The sequence below is a fragment of the Bos mutus genome, chromosome 3 (assembly GCF_027580195.1).
Source record: "Bos mutus isolate GX-2022 chromosome 3, NWIPB_WYAK_1.1, whole genome shotgun sequence".
Taxonomy (NCBI): Eukaryota; Metazoa; Chordata; class Mammalia; order Artiodactyla; family Bovidae; genus Bos; species Bos mutus.
Genome location: NC_091619.1, coordinates 114596297 through 114615660, shown reverse-complemented (window position 1 = coordinate 114615660; position 19364 = coordinate 114596297). Strand labels below are relative to the sequence as shown.

The 19364-nt window shown below is 48.3% G+C and overlaps 1 protein-coding gene across 1 annotated transcript in view; it reads left to right on the top strand.

The window, feature by feature from the left end:
* COL6A3 (collagen type VI alpha 3 chain) overlaps positions 1–19364 on the top strand; it is a 90950-nt gene that overhangs the window by 31098 nt on the left and 40488 nt on the right. The window contains 11 exon segments of the mRNA XM_070368546.1: positions 729–1328; positions 2644–3216; positions 5288–5896; positions 8423–9028; positions 10814–11242; positions 11245–11427; positions 13699–14298; positions 14925–15262; positions 16313–16391; positions 17794–17939; positions 19263–19355. Coding sequence (XP_070224647.1) covers positions 729–1328; positions 2644–3216; positions 5288–5896; positions 8423–9028; positions 10814–11242; positions 11245–11427; positions 13699–14298; positions 14925–15262; positions 16313–16391; positions 17794–17939; positions 19263–19355 — 4256 coding nt within the window.

Below are 19364 nucleotides of genomic sequence, written 5' to 3'. Positions count from 1 at the left end.
CATGAAGGCCGCCTCGGCCAAGCATAGCAAAGAGTTTCTTTGCATTTTAATGTGTTTCAGTCATCCCGTGATCTCACTCAGGAGGAATCTTCATGGGCACTTGCTGGATTATTGCCTGGCAAGGCCACGACTCCCCGTAGAGGAGTCTCAGTAGAGAATGAAAAATGTACCTTCCTAGGAATGTTTCAAGATGAGAGCAACCTAATTTTATTGCCTTTTTTTTTTTTTTAGCCTTAGGGAACTCGTGTTCTCAGGTTAACGTGGGCTAACACTTCTAATCTGTCTGTAAGTAAAAATCTCTGTGTAGATGTGTAGGGGGAATCCTTGGGGGACCCAGTCTCGCCCAGGTAAACCTGTCTCTGTCTGTGGCTGTAAACTGACCGATGCTGAAAGACACAGCACCCTTGTAGCTTTCATTTCCGCAGAAGGAACGCTCCGTTTCAAGGACTCTGATCACTGTGGTTGGTTGCAAACGTTCTAGCTTGGGCACTGTATCACTCTGTGACCCACTTGGGTTTCGTAACCTCGGCTATCAGTACCCCTCACGATCACCAGCCCCCACTGGAGGAAAATATGCAGCCTTCTGCCATATTTTATGAGATGGACGTGCTTGGCCTCACTGGTGTTCTCTGTATTCTACGTGTTGGCATGTGTGCCCATGTGGGCACACATGAGGAAGCCCTCTGCGGTTGTGTGTGTCTCACTGTGTTTTCTGTGCTCCACTGCAGTTCGCGTAAACAAAAGGGATATCATCTTTCTTTTGGATGGATCGTCCAACGTCGGAGAGACCAATTTCCCTTATGTGCGGGACTTTGTCATGAACCTAGTTAACAGCCTTGATGTTGGAAGCGACCACATTCGGGTCGGTCTAGTGCAATTTAGTGACACTCCGGTGACGGAGTTCTCCCTAAACACCTACCCGACCAAGTCAGAGTTGCTAGCTCACCTGAGGCAGATGCAGCTCCAGGGGGGGTCGATCCTGAACACGGGCGCGGCCCTGAGCTATGTGCATGCCAACCACTTCACCGAAGCTGGCGGCAGCAGGATCCAGGACCACGTGCCGCAGCTGCTACTCCTGCTCACGGCCGGGCAGTCTGAGGACTCGTATTTGCAAGCCGCCAACGCCCTGGCGCGCGCGGGCATCCTGACCTTTTGTGTGGGCACTAGCCAGGCCGATAGGGCGGAGCTTGAGGAGATTGCTTTTAACCCGGGCCTGGTGTATCTCATGGATGATTTCAGCTCCTTGCCAGCTTTGCCTCAACAGCTGATTCAGCCCCTAACCACTTATGTTAGCGGAGGTGTGGAGGAGGTGCCTCTTGCCCAGCCAGGTAAAGCTCTGCAATTGCTCGGGGCTCCCTCTCCCCTACCCCCAGACACCTCTTTGGTGGGCAGGTGGCCCGGGCTGAACTCCAGAGGCTGGCGACGAGCTGTGCAGAGATGATGGGGTCCCTTTGGTTCATGGATTTTTGAAGGGAGGCTCAAGACACTGTACCAGCAAGCTTAGGTCCTCTGTCTAAAGGGTGTTTGTCCTTGAACGTCTAGAAAATCCAGTTTATGTTCTACCCAGGTTATCCCACCCTGGATTCAGAAGCTTTTACTTACTTATTTATTTTTTTTGCCCCAACGTCTCTGAAGATACTGGCGTGCAAATCCGGATGGAAATGGGAGAAAAACAGAGAGAGAAAGCTGGATCCCCTTTTATACATGAGTATACATTGGGAACATTTAAAAGTGGAATTGATTTTCTTGATAGGATGTTTTTATATTCCAAATCTGCTGTATCTAGAAAAATTTTTGTCATAAACCCAACAAAGGCTGTGTCTTTTTGTGATGGTAAAGTGGTTTCCAAAGGCAGCCTAGGTGATGATGATTATGGTGGCAAATTAGTAAGATGATGAGTTATGGACCCTTACTTACACCAGTTGCTGACATCACGCAGATGGGTAGCTAGATAGAGCCCACTGAAGCCTAATCAAAATAGTTCTAAGAGTGGTTTGAACAGAAAATAATATTCACGTGACACATTGTAGCCCCTGACTGGCTGCTGCTGGGTTTTCTGTAGTCTGACCACAGCAGACTGGAAGTCACTGACAGAGATCCTTATCCACAGAGTCGTGATAGACACTATCTTGGGTTCTAACCCATAACCTCAAATTTAATGGAAAGATAATCCAAATAGAGCATTGATGACACCTGATTATGTGTCAGTTACACTTGGGTGGATAACCCATAGCAGCCTTTGTCACTAGAGACAGAATTGATTTTTAAGCACAAGGATGATAAGTACCATGTTTTCAGAAGTTGGTAACAATTTGAAAACACCATCTGTTCTCCCAGAATGATTGGCACTGATGCTAGAACAGACCCCCGAGGCCTTTCTCTGGCTTGCAGCGTTGAGGAAGCAGGGCACTAGATTGGGCAAACGGTCCAGTGGTCCCAGCCCTGTGCACAGATGCACTGCTTTGAGAGGAGGCATTTGAATGACAGCTGGTGTGGGTTTTCTCTTCCCTTGCTGGTACAGTGAGCATCAGGTGAATTGCCTGAATTCCCATGACTGAAAGCTGGCAGTGCTGGGCTGAGGTCGGTTTGGAGCCTATTGTGTTTTTGTCCCTCACTGTGCCCCACGACCCACTTTTGTTGCAGAGAGCAAGCGAGACATCCTGTTCCTTTTCGACGGCTCAGCCAACCTCATGGGCCAGTTCACTGCCGCCCGTGACTTTCTCTACAAGGTCATCGATGAGCTGGATGTGAAACCTGAGGGGACCCGGGTTGCAGTGGCTCAGTACAGTGATGACGTCAAGGTGGAGTCCCGTTTTGACCAGCACCAGAATAAGCCTGAGATCCTGAATCTCGTGAAGAGGATGAAGCTCAAGACGGGCAAAGCCCTCAACCTGGGCTACGCCTTGGATTACGCACAGAGGTACATCTTTGTGAAGTCCGCTGGAAGCCGGATTGAGGATGGAGTGCTTCAGTTCCTGGTGCTGCTGGTGGCGGGAAAGTCATCGGACCGGGTGGATACACCCGCACTCAACCTGAAGCAGAGCGGGGTGGTGCCCTTCATCCTCCAGGCGAAAAACGCGGACCCTGCTGAGTTGGAGCTGATCGTACCATCCCCAGCCTTTATTTTGGTTGCGGAGTCCCTTCCTAAGATTGGAGACCTGCAACCACAGATTGTGAACCTCTTAAAATCAGTGCAAAATGGGGCACCGGCACCAGGTAAGGCACAAGACATCTGGTTGCTTCTGCAGTCCAGCTCTCCCCAGCATGAGCTGACTCTAGGCTGCTGGCTCCAGGTCTGCAGGTAGAAGCCCTCCTTGGTTTCCAAGAAAGGTCAATAACTTTTGCAGTTGTTCTTTGTTCAGTCCCTAAGTCATGTCCAGCTGTTTGTGACCCCATGGGACTGCAGCACGCCAGGCTTCTCTGTCCTTCACTATCCTGGTATTTGCTCAGATTCATGTCCATTGGGTCAGTGAAGCCATCCAACCATCTCATCCTCTTTCACCCCCTTCTCCTTCTGCCTTCAATCTTTCCCAGAACCAGGGTCCTTACCAATGAGTCATCTTTTCACATCAGGTGGCCAAAGTATTGGAGTTTCAGCATCAGTCCTTCCAATGGATATTCAGGGTTGATTTCCTTTAGCATTGACTTGTTTGATTTCCTTGCAATGAAATATGACTTTTTGTTCCCAAGTTGGCTCTCTAACTTCTCTCTAGGGAAAAACAGAAGAATCAGGGTGATCACTTTTAAGGACGTTAGACTGTTTCATCCTAATATGCATTATAAAGATTTAGACATATCAATGATGAAAAATATTTATTTTCCCAAAACCAATACTTTTATTATATGCATAATAAAAGGCATGTAACATGGTTCCATTAGAACTAAGAGTCTTCTTCTTCACATATTTCCCAAATATCTTATTTTAAGTGGAGATCACTGTTATAATTCATTCTCTAGTTTCATTAGAAATAGAAAGCATGAATTGAGGCAGGCGCATTCCCATTATAAATGCTATATTAAAGTTTCTGAGTACTAATCTTCGTTACCATGACTTCATGTTTAACCACTTTCCACTGGGTGATAAAAACGTAGTAACAAGCGTAATTAATTTCACATATAATCCCTTTGATTTGAAAATGCAGAACCTAGAGCCTCTCTTCAATGATGATTGGGCACATTTACTGTTGGTTTTGGGTTGTTAACTGGACATCTGGGTTACATTTCCCTCCCTTGACCTGCTGTGACTTGCAGCAACTCATTTGAAATCTCTCATCTATAAGGTGTGATGGTTATGCAGACTCTGCCAACCCATGTCTCTCCCCGCCCCTCAACATTTCTTCTTGAGTACAGCTTTGAATGTTAACGATACTGTTCAAACATACAAAAATTCTAAAATAAGTTTTGATATTTTTATTATTAATAATTTCCTATGCTGCTTTAAAAAATTATTGTGATTTTTGTTGTTGTTGTTAAGTTGCTCAGTCATGTCTGACTCTTTGTCACTCCATGAACTGCAGCAGGCCAGGCTCCCCTGTCCTTCACCATCTCCTGGAGCTTACTCAAACTCATGTTCATTGAGTCGGTGATGCCATCCAACCATCTCATCCTCTGTCGTCCCCTTCTCCTCCTGCCCTCAATCTTTCCCAGCATCAGGGTCTTTTCTAATGAGTTGGCTCTTTGCATCAGGTGGCCAAAGTATTGAAGCTTCAGCTTCATCATCAGTCCTTTCAATGTTTATTGAGTTGATTTCCTTTAGAATTTAAAGCCACCAAATTTGACTTAAATGACAAATTCAATGGCTTGAAACAGAATGATTTTACTATCTTAAGTTTTAGAGGTCAGAAATCCAAAGCCCATTTTATTGGGCTAAAATCAAGATGTCAACCTTCCTTTTGGAGGTCCTGGCTGATAACCCTTTTTCTGGGGTCTAGAGGCCACCTGCATTCTGTGACCCACAGCCTCTTCCCCTCCATCTGCAGAGCCAGCAGGGTAGCATCCTGTCTTGTCTCTGACCTCTGCTTCCTTCCTTACATCTTCTCTCTCTGACTCTAATCCTCTTCTCTGCCTTTTAGAGGACATGCGGTTGATTACAGTGGATCTACCTGTATAATCCAGTACATATCCCCATGCCCCTGATCCTTAATTTAACCACCCCTGAACATTTTCTTCTGTACAAATGCCAGGGATTCAGAGTTGGATATCTTTGGGGGCTGTTACTCAGCGTACCACGGTTGGTATGAAATTGTCCCTTTTCTGCCTTGAGTCACAGAGGCGGTCTTCCTTGTAGTTTCAGTTGAAAAGGATGTGGTGTTCCTGATTGATGGCTCCGAGGGTGTCAGGAGCGGCTTCCCACTGCTGAAGGAGTTCGTCCAGAGAGTGGTGGAGAGCCTGGACGTGGGACCAGACCGGGTGCGCGTGGCCGTGGTGCAGTACAGCGACCGGACCAGACCCGAGTTCTACCTGAATTCCTACATGGATCAGCAGAGTGTAGTCGGAGCCATCCGTGGGCTGACCCTGCTGGGCGGGCCAGCCCCCAACACAGGAGCTGCCCTGGAGTTCGTCCTGAGGAACATCCTGGTGGGCTCCGCTGGGAGCCGCATAGCAGAAGGTGTCCCCCAGCTCCTGATTGTCCTCACGGCCGACAGGTCTGGGGATGACGTGAGGGGCCCCTCTGTGGTCCTGAGGAGGGGAGGGGCCGTGCCCATCGGCATCGGCATTGGGAACGCTGACATCACCGAGATGCAGACCCTCTCCTTCATCCCGGACTTCGCCGTGGTCATCCCCACCTTCCGGCAGCTGGGGACCATCCAACAGGTCATCTCGGAGAGAGTGACCCAGCTCAGCCGCGAGGAACTGAGCAGGCTGCAGGCGTCTGTCACCCCCTTGACGACTCCGGGTAAGGAGCCAATTCTCTGGCACTTCCTTCCTTAAAATATCTGGGGCTATTGGGACTGCGGGTTACAAAGGCCTCTCAGTTTTGTTTCCTCCTCCATGGGGTGTGGAAACTAGGCTTACATGAAGAATTAGGAGCCGCTTGGCCTTGGTGGCCAGAAACGACTTGGGGAAAGGCCGAGAGTCGTGTTTTTAGCCAAATTTAAGTCTCAAAAGAGAAGTGGGCTTGGTTTACAGTTCAGACCCCTAACTCTGCATGAAGGCTTCTGTGCTGATAACTGAAGAGAGGGGCCATCTAGTTGATAAAACTCCCATGCAATGCCGGGTCCTCGTTACCCTTGGGGGTTCAGCTGGCAGCCTCCGATGGTCAGGGAAGGTGATCATCCCAGTTGCCTCTGTCAAGCTTGGGCACCGTTTCTGAAATGTTGGTATTCTCAGAGCCCAAGTGTGAAGATGGCATTTGAATTTGCTCAGCGCAGAGAAGGGAGTGTCTGAACTGGCAGGAGGGCCGCCTGGCTCTTCTGACCTCGGCTTATTCTACTTCCTGTTCCGCTTCCCCAGGCTTGATGCAGAAGAAAGGGGGCTTAGATAGGCCCACCCTTCCAAGAAGGCCCACAGAGGAGCTCCTCTCCCTGGGGCCTCGGGTTGGGAGGGCACAGTGGAGAACAGGCACACACAACGTCACCCCTGCGTGGTTCACATGCCTCACAACAGCATCTGCATCCAGGGATGGGGAGGCTGGGGTCAGCAGGCGGGGAGGCAAGAGTGAAAGCAATCGAGAGAAAAGTAGATGCAGGAAACCATTAGGGCGGGTGAGAGAGGGGGCAGCGTCCCCTCGCTGGTGTCCATGCAGAACAGCACTCCCTGTGAGCCTTCCTTGGAATGTTCTACAGGGCTCACCATCCAATAAATTGGGGGAAGCTGTGGGATAAATGCAGTGAGGGTTTTGTTGGCTGTTCCCTAGTTGAAGTGTTTTATGTGTCCCCCATACAATAGGGGAGCACTTTCCAAAACTTGTTTGGCTGCAGGAATCTCTCTCTTTTTTTAGTTTTTATTTTGTATTGGAATACCATTGATTTACAATGTTGTGTTTGCTTCAGATGTACTGCGGAGTGATTCAGTCATACATATACATATATCTGTTCTTTTTAAAATCCTTTTCCCATTTAGGTTATCACAGCCTACTGAGTAGAGTTCTGTGTGCTCTATAGTAGGTTCTTGTTGGTTATTTTTTTAAATATAGTGGTGCGTATATGTCAACTCCAAATTCCGACTTTATCCCCCACCCCACCCACCACCTTTTTTGTGGTGCATTTGAGGCAGTGGCGCTCCCAGGAAGGCACTTTGGAAATGCTGGTATCGCGTGTGGCAGCTTCTTTAAACATAAGCACGTTTCTACAGCAGTGTGGCTCCTGGTCCGTTTGCTTTCCCCCTCTTCAGGATAACTATTTTCTACCTTTTCCTCATTCTGCTTCATCTACACCTTTCCCTCTTCAGTTAACTCTGAGCTGGTGATCTTGATTTCCATTTCACTGAGAAAGTATAAGTAAAATCAAAGAACATCTCTGCTTCCTCTAACAGTTTGCCTCCTCCCTATTCAAGAGTGCCTCCTGCAATTCTCCTGTCTCCTGCATCATTGATTCTCCGATGTACTGCATAGATCCTTTCATGATATGTACGCAGTGCCTTTTCTTCTCTCGTAAAAACCCCCTGGATGCCCTGCTCTCCCCTTCAGGAGGGTCCCGGTCTCCTTTTTTTTTTTAATTAAAAAAAATTAATTTACTTCTTTTAATTAAATTGTATAATTTATACAATACTGTGTGGTTTTTGCCATACACTGACATGAATCAGCCACGGGTGTACATGAGTTCTCCGTCCTGAACCCCCCTCCCACCTCCCTCCCATCCCATCCCGCTGGGTTGTCCCCATGCACCGGCTTTGAGTGCCCTGTTTCATGCATCGAACTTGGACTGGCGATCTAGTTCACATATGGTAATATACATGTTTCAGTATTATTCTCTCAAATCATCCCACCCTGGTCTCCTTTATAAGCATCATCTTCACTGCCTATAGTTCTCTCTGAACTTACCCTAGCCTGTTGTTAGCTCTCTCTGCTCCACAGAAAGTGTGCTGGGCAAAGTCCCTCCATCTGGCAAATCCCAGTGGTCAGTGTTGGGTGCTGTTACGCTTGACCCATGAGTGCCATCTGTCACAGCGGTGACCCCCTCCCTCCTAGAATGCCATGCTCCCTCGGTCCAGATTCGGCTCTTGTGTGTCTAGGTTCTTCCTCCTGCAGAGTCATTCTTCCTTATCCTCTGCTGGTTCTTCCTCTTCTCTCTTCCTCTTCTTCTCTTCATCACTGAATTCCCCAGGATCCTCTCCTGGGACTGGTGTTTTAACTTGAATAGTCTGAATTAGGACGCCTCGCCTGCCAGGTGGCAATTCTGTGACAAACTGGGAGGCGGTTCATTAGACACAAAGGCTCTGGTGCCAGTGGAGTTGAAGCCCTACGATAACATTTGATTCACAGTGGTCAGCGGCAAGAGGGACGTGGTCTTTCTCATCGATGGGTCCCAGAGTGCTGGCCCTGAGTTCCAGTACATCCGAACGCTCATCGAGAGGCTGGTCGACTACCTGGATGTGGGCTTCGACACGACCCGGGTGGCAGTCATCCAGTTCAGCGATGACCCCAGGGTGGAGTTCCTGTTGAACGTCCACTCCAGCAAGGACGAGGTGCAGAACGCCGTGCGGCGGCTGCGGCCCAAAGGCGGGAGGCAGGTCAACGTTGGGGGTGCCCTGGAGTACGTGGCCAGGAACATCTTCAAGAGGCCCCTGGGGAGCCGGATTGAGGAGGGTGTCCCTCAGTTCCTGGTCCTCATTTCCTCCGGGAAGTCGGATGATGAGGTGGAGGACTCGGCCATAGAGCTCAAGCAGTTTGGCGTGGCGCCACTCACGATCGCCAGGAACGTGGACCAGGAAGAGCTGGTGAAGATCTCGCTGAGCCCCGAGTACGTGTTCTCAGTGAACACCTTCCGGGAGCTCCCCAGCCTGGAGCAGAAACTGCTGACACCGCTCACCACCCTGACTGCCGGGCAGATACAGCAGCTCCTGGCCAGCACGCGCTACCCGCCTCCAGGTGAGACTGGGTGTTGGCTATTGCTCTTTTGTTGTATCTTCTAAAAAAAAATATATGTGTATATATATATATATACACACACACACACATATGCTGCTGCTGCTAAGTCGCTTCAGTCGTGTCCGACTCTGTGCGACTCCATAGACGGCAGTCCACTAGGCTCCCCCGTCCCTGGGATTCTCCAGGCAAGAACACTGGAGTGGGTTGCTATTTCCTTCTCCAATGCATGAAAGTGAAAAGTGAAAGTGAAGTCCCTCAGTCGTGTCTGACTCTTAGCGACCCCATGGACTGCGGCCCACCAGGGTCCTCCGTCCATGGGATTTTCCAGGCAAGAGTGCTGGAGTGGAGATGTATATATATATATATATAGGCTCAAAGGCCATGGTGCTCAGAAGTAAAGCTAAGATGACAGACACCTGTGATGGAACCAGTTGGGACTGTGGCTTGTTGCAGGGAAGAAGGGCATCAGGAAGGCTGACGGCAGGATTTGAATTTGCCAAAGGTGGTTTTGTGGAAGGCTTGAGCAAATGGGACTTTGCCCTGGACTGGATGTTGTTGAGAAGGGGGAGTAGTCCTTTGGGTGTCTTAGTAACTCTCATGGCGTAAGTTGTAATTGGTAGAGAAACAGTGGTCACACCTGTGATCCAAGATGGGGGGCGGTATTTGGTTATTTTGTCTTCTTTTCGTCAGTGTTCAGACACAGAAAGAGCATGGCTTTCCCTGATGTTGTTCTGTGAAATCTTTTGTGTTCCACTGGAGAACCCAGGGCCTGGCTGTGTGTGCTGGGGCAGCTTTTCTGTTCTCAACAAAAAATGGTTCTGTTCCACGACTTGCTCAGCTTTCGCTGTGCTGTTTTTCCACTAGAAGTGGCCAGTGTGTTATGAGGCAAAAGGTTGAATTTGTTGAGAGGCAAGATGTGAGCTATTTAATAAATGACATCCAGGAAGTACCTAGAAATCCAATTAATAGGAAGGTATGGTTTATCTTTCCTGAAAAGTGAAAATGTTAGTGGCTTAGTCATGTGACCGCATGGACTGTAGCCCACTAAACTCCTCTGTCCATGGAATTCTCCAGGCAAGAATACTAGAGTGGGTTGACATTTCCTTCTTCAGGGGTTCTTCCCACCCAGGGATCAAACCTAGATCTCCTGGGGTCTTCTTTACTATCTGAGCCACCAGGGTTCCTTATCTTTCCTAGGACTTTTGTTTAATTGTATAGTGAAAAAACTGATTCATGCAAAGAAGACAGGGGAATAATAGCTAAAATGAAAACTTTGTATAAATGCTAGAGATATGTGAGGAAAAAGAAATACTGTGAATCAAACACCCTGGGAGAGAGTTGGGTTTCTCCTGGCTGTCACTAGCTAAGTGGTGGCCTTTGTCCTCAGCTGTCTCTCTTTTCTTGCGTAATAATAAGAGATGTTGGTCTGGGTGATCTCAGTCTCTGCTGGTAGTAACAGGTCATGATTCATAGATTATGGTCACCCAGGATTTGTTTCTAAGCGCTATTGATTTTGAAAGAAGTTGTAACCCAGACTGCAAAGCCACCATTAAACTCAGAAAGGGGAAGTTTTGGAGAACTAACAATATTTCAAGAAGCAGAAATTGTTTTGATGCAAAAGGCCCAATATGTAATGATTGATAGAAAACCTGGGAGACAAAGACACGCACGTTGGCTGGTAGTTTTCACGTTAATTAGCATGATGGTGTAATGGAGTGCGAAGTTCAGAAATGAAACCAGATGCGCGCCAGTCCTGTGCTGAGCTTTCCTTTTCCTCACCCGCAGCTGTGGAGAGCGACGCTGCGGACATTGTCTTCCTCATCGACAGCTCTGATGGCGTGAAGCCGGATGGCATCGCACACATCCGGGACTTTGTTATCAGGATCGTGCGGAGACTCAACGTCGGTCCCAACAAAGTGAGAATTGGGGTCCTGCAGTTCAGCAACGACGTCTTCCCAGAATTTCAACTAAAGACCTATAAATCCCAGGCCAGCGTGCTGGATGCCATACGTCGCCTGAGGTTCAAAGGGGGGTCTCCTCTCAACACTGGCAAGGCTCTGGAATTCGTGGCAAGGAATTACTTTGTCAAGTCTGCCGGGAGCCGGATAGAAGATGGGGTGCCCCAACACCTGGTTCTATTTCTGGGTGGAAAATCCCAGGATGATATTTCCAGGTATTCCCAGGTGATAAAATCTGCAGGAATTGCGAGCTTAGGGTTGGAGACCGAAATATTGACAGAACAGAGCTGCAGACCATCACCAGCGATCCCAGGCTTGTCTTCACGGTGCGGGAGTTCAGAGACCTCCCCAGCATAGAAGAAAGGATCGTGAATTCCTTTGGGTCCTCCGGGGTCACCCCTGCACCTCCGGGAGTGGACACACCCTCTCCTTCAAGGCCAGGTATGTGCTTGGGCCCTGGGACTACAAAGTGGTTATTATTTTATTTTTATTCAGTTTTAATTGAAGGGTAATTGCTTTATAATATTGAGTTGGTTTTTGCCATGTATCAACATGAATCAGCCATAGGTATACACACAGCCCCTCCTTCTGGAACCTCCCTCCCACCTCCCACCCCGTCCCACCCTTCTGGGGTGTCACAGAGCACCGATTTGAGCTCCCTGCTTCATACAGCAAATTCCCACTGGCTGTGCATTTTACATATGGTAATGTATTTGTTTGCTACTCTCCATTTGTCCCATCCTCTTCTTCCCCTCCTCCGCCCCGTGTCCCTCTGTTCTCTGTGTCTGTGTCGCCATTGCTGCCCTCCAAATAGGTTCATCAGCACCATCGTTCTAGATTCCACGTATATGCATTAGTATATGATATTTATTTTTTTTACTTTCTGGCTTACTTCACTGTGTATAATAGGCTGTAGGTTCATCCATCTCATTAGAACTGGCTCACATGTGTTCCTTTTTATGGCTGCGTAATATTCCATCGTATATACATACCACAGCGTCTTTATCCATTCATCTGTCAATGAACATCTGGGTTGCTTCCATGTCCTAGCTGTTGTAAATAGTGCTGTGATGAACATTGAGGTAACATATGTCCTTTTCAATTATGGTTTTCTCAGGGTATATGCCCAGTAGTGGGATTACTGGGTCGTATGGTAGTTTTATTCCTAGTTTTGTAAGGAATCTCCATACTCTTCTCCATAGTGGGTGCATTAATTTACGTTTCTACCAACCATGCAAGAGAGTTCCTTTTCCTCCACACCCTCTCTAGCATTTATTGTTTGTAGATTTTTTGATGGTGGCCATTCTGAGGGAACACGAACTATTTTTTAATTGAAAAAAAGCAATCAGCATTCATTTTAATGATTTTCTTCTCTCAGATTTGTGGCAGTGATACTGTTAGAAATTAAATGTTTTTTTAGTTGCTAAGTCATGCCTGAGTCTTTGTGACCCGCCCTGCCACCCCCCCCCCGCCCCCCCGCCATGGACTGTAGCCTGCCAGGGTCCTCTGTCCATGGGATTTCCCAGGCAAGAATACTGGAGTATGGTGCCATTTTCTTCTCCTGGGGATCCCCACTCAGGGATCGAACCCAAGTCTCCTACATTGGCAAGTTTATTCTTTATCACTGAGCCATCTGGGAAGTCCCTAGAAATTAAATACAAGAAGAATAACTCAGTTGAAATTGTAGGAGGAATAGAAGGAACCATTTCAGAAAGCAAAAGGTCCTTGCTTCTTCCATGAGTTTCCATGAGACTAGCTGTAGCCCTATTGAGATGCTCTGTAATAGTGCATTGAGGGTTAGCCACAGACTCATTGGCTCTCAGAATAAAGTGGCACCATTGAAGTTGTCCAGTCCATGCCCCTCCAAACATGATTGAAAGGCAGCCTCTGTCCTAGGTGGGACAGAGGCAACCCTCCTTCCTTGGGCTGAGTGCACCTCCCTGGGGGAATTGAGAGCTGTCCACCTATAGCTTTGACCTCATGCTCCTGAATCTGACCTTGGGTGCTGCCAAGAGCAAGTTGGGTTCCTCCACCAACCCATGTCTTTCTCAGCTCCTCCGCAGGTGATGGCCATGCAGACATCTGAGCAAACGATTAGGGTTGCTTACCATGAGGCATCACATTCCACTTAGCTCTTTCATATCCTCCTTCTGTGCTGGTGGTGGGACATTCCACACTGCCCTGGATCTCCCTTCTCTCAATTCCATTCTCAAATCTTGGTTAGAATTGGGAAATTCTCTCCAACAAAGCACTGGCATGCTGTCTAGCAGTGCTCCGAAGGTGCATGCGGTCTGCTTCCTGTTTCCCAGTCTTTCTCCAGCCTTCCCTCGCCTTGCCTCTAGGACATGTCCCCCCTACTGCCAGACACTGTCCTTTCTTTTGACCAGGGAGAAAGACTCCAGTGGCATAAACACTTGATACCATGGACTGGTGAATCCATGGCATAACCCCATTTTGCATGGGATAACTGGGGATCTGCTGAGTTCTCACAGCTCCTTTCCTTTCATTTAGATAATTTATCATTTATCTTCTTGTTTTGGGCATGATGGTTTGAGAGCTGTGAATCTGGTAACTATAGAGTCATGGACTAGAGCCAAGGTGTTCACGGTGAATGAATGACAGAAAGGCCTTATTTTAATCATTTTCTGCTTGGTGATTTTGTTCTGGGTATGGAAATTGAATTTCCCCTTTTCTCATTGTCATCAACTTTAGAGAAGAAGAAAGCCGACATTGTGTTCCTGCTGGATGGTTCCATCAATTTCCGGAGAGACAGTTTCCAGGAAGTGCTCCGTTTTGTGTCAGAAATTGTGGACACGGTTTATGAAGGGGGCGACTCCATCCAGGTGGGGCTGGTCCAATACAACTCTGACCCCACCGACGAGTTCTTCCTGAAGGACTTCCCCACCAAGCAGCAGATTATTGACGCCATAAACAAGGTGGTCTACAAAGGGGGGAGGCACGCGAACACCAAGGTGGGCCTGGAGCACCTGCGGCGGAACCACTTCGTGCCCGAGGCGGGCAGCCGCCTGGACCAGAGGGTCCCGCAGATCGCCTTTGTGATCACGGGGGGCAAATCGGTGGAGGACGCTCAGGAGGCAAGCATGGCGCTCACGCAGAGAGGCGTCAAGGTGTTTGCGGTGGGCGTAAGGAACATCGACTCGGAGGAGGTTGGGAAGATAGCATCCAACAGTGCCACGGCCTTCCGGGTGGGGAACGTCCAGGAGCTGTCGGAACTGAGCGAGCAGGTTTTGGAAACTCTGCACGATGCAATGCATGAAACCTTATGTCCAGGCGTGACTGACGTTTCCAAAGGTAACGTCCTTTAGGTGCATATATTCAATCTTGTCTTTTCAATGCTGGCATGTTATCTGGTTGCCCAGATGCCCAGTGCTGGCCTTGGGTCTCCTGCAGCACCTGCTGCTTCTGGGACTGACTTACATCCATGTGGTTGGGTCCTGGTTGTCACCTGCCTCTGAGATAGGATGTGTTTCCCGGATAGGAGTGGATGTCTGTCTTTTCTTGCTCTTACCAGATTTACCCGTCCTGTCTAATCCTCTAAATAATTCAGACTGATTGATGTCTATTTCAATTTGTAGGTTCCTTAGATTATTTGAGACCAGAGTGTTTGAATTCTCAAGTGTGTTTAATCTAAAGCCGACACTTGGGATGCATCTAGACACTGGCTATATTCTGTGCTAGGGCTGATTAAGTCCCCAAAGCCAACATACTAAAATGCCAACAGTTTTGGTTCCTAAGAGTCAGTATGCATTTTCCCGGTGAGAGAGGCAGATCCAGTTGCTTCTCAGAGTTCGTACACAGACGATCTCATCTTGCCCTTGAGTGAGCGTGTTCCCGGTCCGCGTCCCCAGCTGTGCCTGTACGTTGAAAGCGTCTCAGCAGCTTGACTTTGAGCTCATGGCCTGCTTCTCCCTTTATAGCCTGTAACTTGGATGTGATTCTGGGCTTCGATGGTTCAGGAGATCAGAATGTCTTTGTGGCTCAGAAGGGCCTCGAGCCCAAGGTGGACACCATCCTGAGGAGAATCAGTCAGATGCAGAAGATCAGCTGCAGCGGCAGCCAGCTGCCCACCGTGCGGGTGTCTGTGGTGGCCCTCACGCCCTCGGGCCCTGTTGAGGCCTTTGACTTTGCTGAGTACCAGCCGGAGCTGTTTGAGAAGTTCCAGAACATGCGTGCCCAGCACCCCTACGTCCTCACTGCGGACACGCTGAAGCTCTACCAGAACAAGTTCCGGCAGGCCTCGATGGACAACGTGAAGGTCAGGGCGGCCGCCGCGTTTCTACTTCCTGTGTCACCTCTCAGTTTTACTGACGCCCTGAAAGCCCCGTCCCCAAACTGTTCTTCTTTGGATGTTCTTCATGTTTGGTGGGGTTGGTGGTGCCTGTGTATAAGAGTCCTTTATCATCAACTGAGCTGAAATGAAATATCTTTGTTTTACTAAAGCTCTTAAAAAAAACAAAACTTGAAAATCAGTAATTAAGCTTGAATGAGTTGAATTTGTGACTAATGCATGTTTAACCATAGCCCTGCCCTCTAAATATGTTATGTTCTCTATTTGTATATAATTTTATCTCTCTTTCTATGTTTGTACACACACACACACACACACACACACACATCAGTTCTCCAGGGCTGCCATAACAGAGCTCCGCAGGCGGGGTGGCTTAAACAACAGTAATTTGTTCTCTCGCAGCCTGGGAGGCTGGAGGTCTGGGATCGGGGGGAGGCAGGGTAGTTTTTTGGGAGGTCTCTCAACTGGGCTTGGAGATGGCGTTGTCTCTTCTGTCTCCATGTGGTTTCCCCTCTCTGTGTCTGTGTCCCATCACCTCTTCTTAGAAGGACACTGGCCACATTGGATGAGAGCCCACTCTGATGACCTCATTTACTTCATTGCCTCTTTAAAAGCCCCGTTGCCACATACAGTCACACTCTGAAGCACTGAGGGTTAGGACTTCAAACTGTGACTTTCAGAGGGACGCAGTCCAGCCCACAACACACATGCACACCCCTTCCCCCCACACACGTGTGAAGCTATGTCCCCTAAATAAAGAGGATGAGATAAAATTTTTATTTCCATTGTTGCTGGTGCTTTTTAATAAATCAAGCCCTGCAACATACCCATTTATTTTATATCCCATCTATTGCACAGTATCAAGGAACTATGAATAGGGGGTAATTGGTTTTCAACCTTGGCCCCCTGTTTCCTCCACCGTGAGGTGAAAGATTTTAACTGGCTAATGTTCCTTGCAAGGGTCTGTGATGTTTCTTTTTAATTTCAGCTGGGTTTTCACACATCTTTTATCTTCAGGTGGTCATTCATTTTACCGATGGAGTGGATGGGGATCTGGCTGATTTACAAAGAGCATCAGAGGAACTCCGACAAGAAGGTGGGTTCTGGGGGGTTTCTACAAATGGGAAGCAGGTGTACTGCTGGGCTGGAGAGTTTGCTAACAGACCCTGTGGGGCAGCGGCTTGTCCTGCGGGCACCTCTGTCCAGCATCTTGGTCCTCTTTCACCTGCCTGAGGCCATGGGATGAACCAGCAAGTACCCCTCACATAGACCAAAGTCCTGATACAGACCCCATGGTGTCCTAGGCTCATTCATGTGGTACAACATCTAGAAAGCTTGATGCTTTTGCAAAATAACATGAAGTTTTGATTCATTTGGCTGTATCGTTTAACTTAGGAATTACTGTGTTTTGGGTTTGCAGTTATCACAGCTCAAAAATAGTATAATGTTAGGCAAAGTTAACATAAAATAATGAAAGCATACTTCCCAAATTTATTGTGACTGGTTTGCAGTGGTACCTGTTACCAGATGTACTATTTGATCATTTGCTTTGGAATTTGATAGCACTGACGATCGAAAAAGTAAGTGCCAACGTCAGAGGTTTAAGAAGAATTTATGGAAGCATGACTTAGCTCAGGAATGTTCAGCTTATTAGCTTGCTCCTCCAGAGCAATGGAGAGGAAGCTCCTGTCATCTGATTTTGGAGGCGTGGGATTTCAGCCTTCCCACGGCACATCTGTGTTAGGTGGGACCGGAACTTGAGCATTTATGTGTGTCATAAAGGACAGTGTCGCTTCCTATAGTCACGTCCATCAGTGTGCTTTTTGACACCTTGGGAACAATTGCTCAGAGGAGTACAGAGTTCTAGTATTGCAGCTCTGCAGAACAGCCAATAGTGTGATTACATGCATGTCAGTTAAAGGTCAACTTTTATTTATTTGTTTTATTGTGTTTAACTGGAGGATAATTGTCTTACAGTGTTGTATAGGTTTCTGCTGTACACCACCACGAGACCAGTCATAGTCATATACATATTCCCTCCCTCTTGAACCTCCCTTTCCCTTCCCATCCACCCCTTCAGGTCATCACAGAGCGCCAGGCGGGCTCCCTGTGTCATACAACAGCTTCCCACTAGTTATTAATATCTATTTTACACGTGAGAGTGTGTGTATCAGTGCTACTTTCTCAGTTCGTCACACCCTCTCCTTCCCTTGCTGTGTTTGTAAGTCCATTCTCTATGTCTGTATGTCTCCATTCCTTCTCTGCAAATAGGTTCATCAGGGCCATTTTTCTAGATTCCATATATGCGTGTTAATATACGATATCTGTTTTACTCTTTTTGACGTACTTTCCTCTGTGTAACAGGCTCCAGGCTCATCCACCTCACTACAAAGCCAAATGTTTATACTGAAGTTTTCTTTAAAAAATAGAGGTGGGAGGAAAGCGCTGTGTTTCTTGAACGCCCACGTGAGCAGTCTTAAGTGGACCTGTCCCTGCAGGTGTCCGAGCTCTGATCTTGGTGGGCCTCGAACGCGTCGCCAACTTGGAGCAGCTCATGCAGCTGGAGTTCGGGCGAGGGTTCACGTACAACCGGCCCCTGAGGCTGAACTTGCTGGACCTGGACTACGAACTAGCCGAGCAGCTTGTGAGTGTTTTGTGTGTCTGTGTACATGTTGGTCTAGATGCCGCAGGTTGGGGCATCCCAGGATAATACAGTCCGTTATCACCAGGCAAATGGAGGAGAGACTCCTGGGTGGGCAGTTTAACTCATCTGATTCACTAGGGACCTGCTTTGTTGCCACCACACGAGTCCTCGGAAGGGAACTCTCTGAGGACTGGAAAGACGGCCACCTGGGAGACGGGTGTCCAGGCAGCGTTGCCTCAGAGTGGCCTCTACGTCGTGAACGAGGCGTTTTCCCCTTTATAAGACGGCTGAGAAGACGTAACATTGAGATCAACCCGCTCCAAGCCAAAAACAGGGAAGACAAGAGTAGGCAGGAAAGAGAGATCATCTCTGGGTGGAAAGGGGCTTCTGTCGCCTTCTCTTCTAGTTTTCTTTGCTGCAAATGAGGACAGACCATGAGGCTTCCTAATCCCCCTGAGTTCAACCTCTCAGCTGGTGGGTTTAACTCCTGGGCTAGGGGTGAGCCTGGGGGTTTTGGGATGTGGGCCTGAGTGTTCAACTCAGAGACTCTTTGGCGGAGGCAGCAGTGAACTGCAGAATTCAGTGACTCTGCCCATTCTTTCCTTCCTGCCTTCTTCCTAGGACCGGAGTTAGGATTTTTTTTTTTTTTTGAGTGGAAGGAGGTTAGTAGACAAATTTTGGACTTGGGAGAGCGTGAGAATTCCAGGAAATTCACTACAAGCAAATGCATTGACCCTCATGAGTTCAGCAGGTGGAAATATGTCCTGGGTGTGCGCTTTCCCACATGAGGCCAGGGGCTGCGCTGGGAGGTCGTGTCCAGGGTGTCTGATGGATGTTGGAGGCCTTGGTGACCAGAGGTTGGGGTGCTCATGGCTCAGGCAGGGACCCCACCCCATGGCCACTCCTAGGCCTTCTCTCAAGGCAGGTACCCTGTTCTGTGACTCTGCCCAGGGCTCAGGGAAAGACATTTGGTCTGCTCTAAAACCCTCTTCCATCCTGGACGTCTGCAAGGGTTTGTTAGGCTTTGCTTTTTGCAGCTTAAAAATGTCTATGTTATACTTAGCAACTGAAGCTTGACTGTCTATGCTGGAAACTTTAGAAGTAAGGCCCAGCCTTAGGTGAATATTTTATGAATAGGATGTATTATCTTTGGTGGCTCTTCAGACTCTGTTTGTGACATCCCATAGCATGCTGAAGGCTAAGTCTTCGAGGAAATGCCACTGGGAGTGATGTCATTTCTTGCTGTGAATGCCACATTCCTCAGACTTACGATTTTTTCCTAGGCAGTTACTGAGGGGTGAACTTTGCCTTTTGTCTCGGTAGGACAACATTGCTGAGAAAGCCTGCTGTGGGATTCCCTGCAAATGCTCTGGACAAAGAGGAGACCGAGGGCCCATAGGCAGCATCGGGCCAAAGGTAGGTGGC